The 5521-nt window shown below is 46.7% G+C and overlaps 1 protein-coding gene across 1 annotated transcript; it reads left to right on the top strand.

Moving 5' to 3' along the window:
- Window positions 1-584: 584 nt before the first annotated feature.
- LOC309325932 (vomeronasal type-2 receptor 26-like) lies at window positions 585-4879 on the top strand. The gene is made up of 4 exons (XM_081834318.1): window positions 585-1357; window positions 1453-1680; window positions 2535-2661; window positions 3525-4879. The coding sequence occupies exons 1-4, from the start codon at window positions 608-610 to the stop codon at window positions 4442-4444; spliced, it is 2025 nt and encodes a 674-aa protein (XP_081690444.1). The 5' UTR covers window positions 585-607; the 3' UTR covers window positions 4445-4879.
- Window positions 4880-5521: the final 642 nt, after the last annotated feature.

Genomic DNA, 5521 nt, shown 5'->3' with positions numbered 1-5521 from the left:
AGGCTGGAGCTGTTGCCCAGTGTGCCCACTCCTCCTTGCCCCAGCTTGCCCTCCTGCTGCCTACGGTGGCGGCCAAGGGACCCCTTCTGCCTCTGGGTCGTTTTCTGCTCTGTGATGTGGGTGAAACGCCTGGTTTTAGAGGAAGGAGGAAGATCTAGCAGGCTCCCAAGGGACCTAGTCTCAACTGGCTCCGATCTTGTCTCCACTGCATCTGACTCCTGTCTCTCTTCAGGGCTGGTGCATCTACTACCTTGCCCTTCTTCCTCACCTTCCAACATTCCCCAGCTCTTTTCTTCTTCTGGGCTGTGTCCTCTTCCCACCACCACAAACCTGGCTCCATGCTGTCTTCCTCTGCCCCCTCCCTGGAAGACTCTTGAGGGTCTCCACCTCTTCTTCTCATCTGAACAGTTCCTGACACCACCAGCTGTTTCAGAATAAAACGTCCATTGATCCCAGCAGCACAATTTATATCAATCATTTCAGATTACTAAATATCTGCTCCCTTCCTGAAAGCAAAACAATTACTCTTTCCTTTCCTCACCAGCTCAGTTATGGCTTCACAGCCCAGGTTCTTGAAGATAAAACACAGTTCCCTTTCCTCTACCAGATGCTCCCCAAAGAGGAAAGTCAGTACCAAGGGATCGTGGAGTTGCTCCTCCATTTCAGATGGAACTGGATTGGTCTCTTGGCTTCAGACAATGACAGTGGAGAAAAGTTCGTGAGCATTATGACACCTCTGATGATCAGAAGAGGGATCTGTGTTGCCTTCTCAAAAATATATACAGAAGAGGATTTATTTCAACTAATGGACCCAAGTGAAGCTGTTATCAACAGGAGACAAGTTGGGGTATTTGTTTGCTATGTAACTGATACAGTGGAAATATTATTAATAATGGAAATATATACGGATCATGAGGAGGAAATAGGGGGGAAAGTCTGGATCACAACAGCTTTCCTGGGCATCAGCACTGGCTTGATATTGCCTCCTACACTCTTCCAGCACATTCATGGTTCTCTCTCTTTTGCAATTAAGACCAGAATAAGGAGCACCAAACATGGTTATGATGAATCCCTGTCCAGTCTTCTTATCCATTTTTTGGATGAAGCATTAAACTGTTCATATGCAAAGCATGTTTTATCCCCGAAAGGCTGGATAAGATGCAGAGAGAAGGAGGAACGGGAGTCTTTGCCCCAAGGGGAGATTGACAGAGTCCTGTCTGCAGACAGCTATGGCACTTACATCAATGTTCAAGCGGCAGCCCAGGCCTTGAATGCTGCGTTTTCATCTAGACCATGGCGGATGCTGATGGTGGGAGAAGGAGCCAAATGGGAACAGGGAAGGCTTCAGCCATGGCAGGTGATTTTATTGTCTTTTGCATTAATCTTATTTTGTACAGCCCCTTGCTCCAAGTGAGGAACAATAAAATGCTGCTGTTTTCCCTGTCATTCCAGCTCCACCTTTTCTTAAAAGGAATCCAGTGTTTGAATACTTCCAGGGGCACAATGTGTTTGGATGAGAATTGGGAGCTGCCTCCTGACTTTGATATCCTGAATTGGGTGATGTTTCCCAATGAGTCTCGTGCTCTAGTGAAGATTGGCAGTATAACAAGAGAGGCCTCTACTGGCATCAAGTTCACCATCAACCCAGAAGCCATTGAGTGGCCTGAGAAGTTCCACAAGGTAGGGGATGTTAGCGAGGAAGAAGGCTAGGAGATCCTGCTCGTCCTCTTCCTGGAGCCTCTTTTGCCAAATGGCCTTAGAAGGGGGACCAGTGGTGTCCTTTCCACCCAGTTTCAGCTGCCAGCGCTGCTCCTTCTTGCCACAGCAGCTGAGAGGGGAGAGGAATCTGGAGCCTCAAGAATGCGCTAGCGCCCAGGCATCCTGAGAAAAGGCAGACTATGTTTCTCAGACAGGTCCCTCTCAGTCCACCTGGGGAGGAAGGAAAGCAGCACCCAGTCGTCGTCCCCCTCTCTCCTGTCCGGTTCCCCCCCCCCCCAGCATCAAAATAGGCTGGTGGCTGGTTTTGTCTAAACCCCAAATCTTATACCCTGGCGTGTGCACCCTGTGGTTTGACACGTGGGAGAATCCTAAGTTTGGCAAAACCACATTAGAGATCTAAACAGCCAATTGGTACAATAAAACCTCAAATATTTAATACTTCTCTGTACCAGGCTGCCTTCTAAATGTCAGCTAGTTATTTATTTCCCTGACATCTTATGGGAGGTTGTTCCACAGGGAGGGTGCCACCACCGAGAAGGCCCTCTGCCTGGTTCCTTGTAACCTCACTTCTCACAGGGAGTGAACCGTCAGAAGGCCCTCGGAGATGGAACTCAGGGTCAGAGCTGGAGAATCGTGCTTCTATGCAGAAAGTGGATGAGGTCAGGGGGACAAGAGAGCCTGTTGATTGATTACCAAGCTATGTGGGTGAAATCCAGACACACCAATACCCCTAACACTTTCTGTGCAATGCATCTTCTCCCCCCCCCCTATATTTTTTATTGATTTTCCATGCACCTTCTTATCTTCATGGTTAGGCCGTGCCTCGTTCCAGGTGTAGCAAAATATGTCCACCTGGATTTGCAAAGGTGGTTCCAGAAGGAAAGCCTGTTTGCTGCTATGCTTGTGATCCATGTGCGGAAGGAACCATGTCCAACCAAGAAGGTGGGTGAGAAGGATTACAAGAGAGGGACCATTTTGATCTCACTATCGGGAGCATTGTATGGAAGGAACAGAAAACTGTTTGCCTTAACAAGGTCAAGGTCAAGAGGTGTTTCTTCAGGATTATGCAGAAAACATAGAACGCAGTTGATGTGGAGAAGTCTTTGCCTCTCACTCGATCCTAGACACCATTTGTGAGGGCCTGGGCAGAGGAGGAATGGTGGAGACTGCCTCCCCCTTCTGACCAGAGAAGATGAAGACAGTTCAGAAGTACAAAAGGGGTTTGAGGGACCTCAGAGGCAGATGAGGGGGAAAGCTGGGAAATAAGGGGAGAAGAGGAGGAAGGGGAAGCACCAGGAGGGTGAAGGCTGATGGACACATTGTTTTTAGAAAGCCTTCCTGAACCTTCCTCGAAAGCCTTCCTCGACCAGAACCCAGCAAGCCTTGAAAGCCGGAGAGCAAAGAGCTCAAAGGCAGAGGGCAAATATCAGCACCTGTAGAGTGGAAGAGATGGGGGGGTGGAAATTCACTTGGGATGACGTCCAAGAGGCTGGGTTCTATAGCATCTCTCTGTATATACTGAATAAAAAATGGGTGGTAGGAACATCCCTTGTCTTTGTATGTTCCTGAGCAGAAGGAGTTGCTGGCAGCCGCCTGACACAATGTTGCTGCAGTGAGCATAATGAAAAAAGCCTTGTGCACCACCTCTGCCTCCTTCGAGGAAATGTAAGATGTAAGGGTGCCCTTTGCAAAAAGGGAACAAAGAATTTCTTGCCATTCTTTACCTCTTTACACATTCTTATTTCCGGGGCACAGGTGGTGATGGATGTAAGAGATGCTGAAGCCACTCTTTTCCTCTTCCTCAGGTGCAGAACGTTGCACCAAATGCCCAGAAGATCAGCATCCAAACAAGGACAGAGATCAATGTGTCTCTAAGATTGTGACCTTCCTGGCTTATGAAGAACATCTGGGGATCACCTTAGCTTCCATTGTCCTCTTCTTATCTTCCACAGCAGGCATTGTGTTAGGAATCTTCATTAAATACAAAGAAACCCCAATAGTCAAAGCCAACAACCGGGACCTCTCCTACATCCTGCTCGCCTCCCTTCTGCTTTCCTGTTTGTCCTCCTTCCTCTTCATTGGGCAACCAAGAATAGCGACCTGCCTTCTCCGACAAACGGCCTTCAGCATCATCTTCTCCGTTGCTGTTTCTTCTCTCTTGGCCAAGACCATCACGGTGGTGCTGGCCTTCCTGGCCACAAGGCCAGGGAACAGGGTGAGGAGATGGCTGGGCCAGAGTCTGGCCAACTCCATTGTCATCTCCTGTTCTGGGGGGCACGTTCTCATCTGCACCATCTGGCTGGGCTCTTCTCCCCCATTCCCAGAGCCCGACGTGCGCTCCCAGGTGGAAGAGATCATCCTGCAATGCAACGAAGGCTCTGTGGCCATGTTTTATGTTGCCCTCGGCTACCTGGGCTTCCTGGCTGCCATCTGCTTCACGGTGGCTTTCCTAGCCAGGAAGCTGCCTGGGTCCTTCAACGAAGCCAAGCTGATCACCTTCAGCATGCTGGTCTTCTGCAGTGTTTGGGTGTCTTTTGTGCCCACCTACCTGAGCACCAAGGGCAAGTACATGGTGGCCGTGCAGATCTTCTCTATGTTGGCCTCCAGCGCTGGGCTTCTGGGCTGCATCTTCCTCCCCAAGTGCTACGTTATTGTGCTGAGGCCTGATCTGAATACAAAGGAGCACCTGGGAACAAGGACTTCAGATGGCATCGGATTTGTATAGTATTCCATGTTGATTCTACCCAACACTGCAGAAAGGAAACACACATAGTTGTTTTTAGATTAATGCTCCATCGATAAAATCTCTCTTCATTTTGCATAAATCATGAATGATGAAAATGAACCTATAATAACTGCTATGACTACAAGCTCCTTGGACTTAAATCAGGAAGGTGGGAAGAGTGAGGCCAATGTTGGAATATTCTAGAAGAAACATGAAAACAGTCTTAAACAAGTTGCTAGGCAATGGAAAATTTCCCCAACAAGTGTTGTCCTTATTAGGGCATGTGGGTCTGGGTCAGTGTAAATGAGCAAGTGAATAGGTCAGCATTCGGTCTCTAGATGAATGGCTAAAAGAAGAAAAGATTATATTGCTTTATTTGTTTTTATTTATTAGTGACCATTGTAAATAGAAAAGACTCTGAGAAACAGAACCAAATGGTGTCTATTCCTGTAATGAGAATTTCTCTAAAAGATAGCTGGAATGCTGCTGCTGCTGCTGCTACTGTAAAGAAGTAAAAGATGCAGAAAAAAAATTCTGTAAAAGGAACTCTGCTGCAGAAATGAAAACCCAAGAGTAGATGCTCACGCACTAGCAAGGTTATGGGCCCAGATCCGAATCTTCCAAATCTGAATGTCCCAGAACCAGATGTCTCTTTTTTTAAAAAAAAAAAAATAATTTTTATTGTTATACATTTTATAAAATTCCATCCAATTTTTCGTTTAAACCCGCTTACAGCAAATCTTAGTTATTTTTGACTTCCTTCAGCGTCTCTGGCAATCATCCGTGGTTATACCTTTAATACACATTCCCTTTTTCGTATTGCCATTTTGCCTTCTTAGTCCCCTTATTTCTAATAAACAATACTTATTTTCTTTTTTTTACAGTGCCTCTTTAAATCCCACTAGCGTTGTATTCACACCGCATATATTTTTCAGATAATCCACAAATTTCCCCCAGTCTTCGATGAACTTTTGGTCTTTAGTATATCTGATTTTCCCAAAACAAAATAAAAAAAATCCTTCCAGTAGCACCTTAAAGACCAACTGAGTTAGTTCTAGGTATGAGCTTTCGTGTGCA

Source organism: Podarcis erhardii (assembly GCF_964252035.2).
Source record: "Podarcis erhardii genome assembly, chromosome: 12".
Classification (NCBI taxonomy): domain Eukaryota; kingdom Metazoa; phylum Chordata; class Lepidosauria; order Squamata; family Lacertidae; genus Podarcis; species Podarcis erhardii.
Note: the sequence above shows the minus strand (reverse complement) of the source record. Positions and strands in the feature narration are given on the sequence as shown.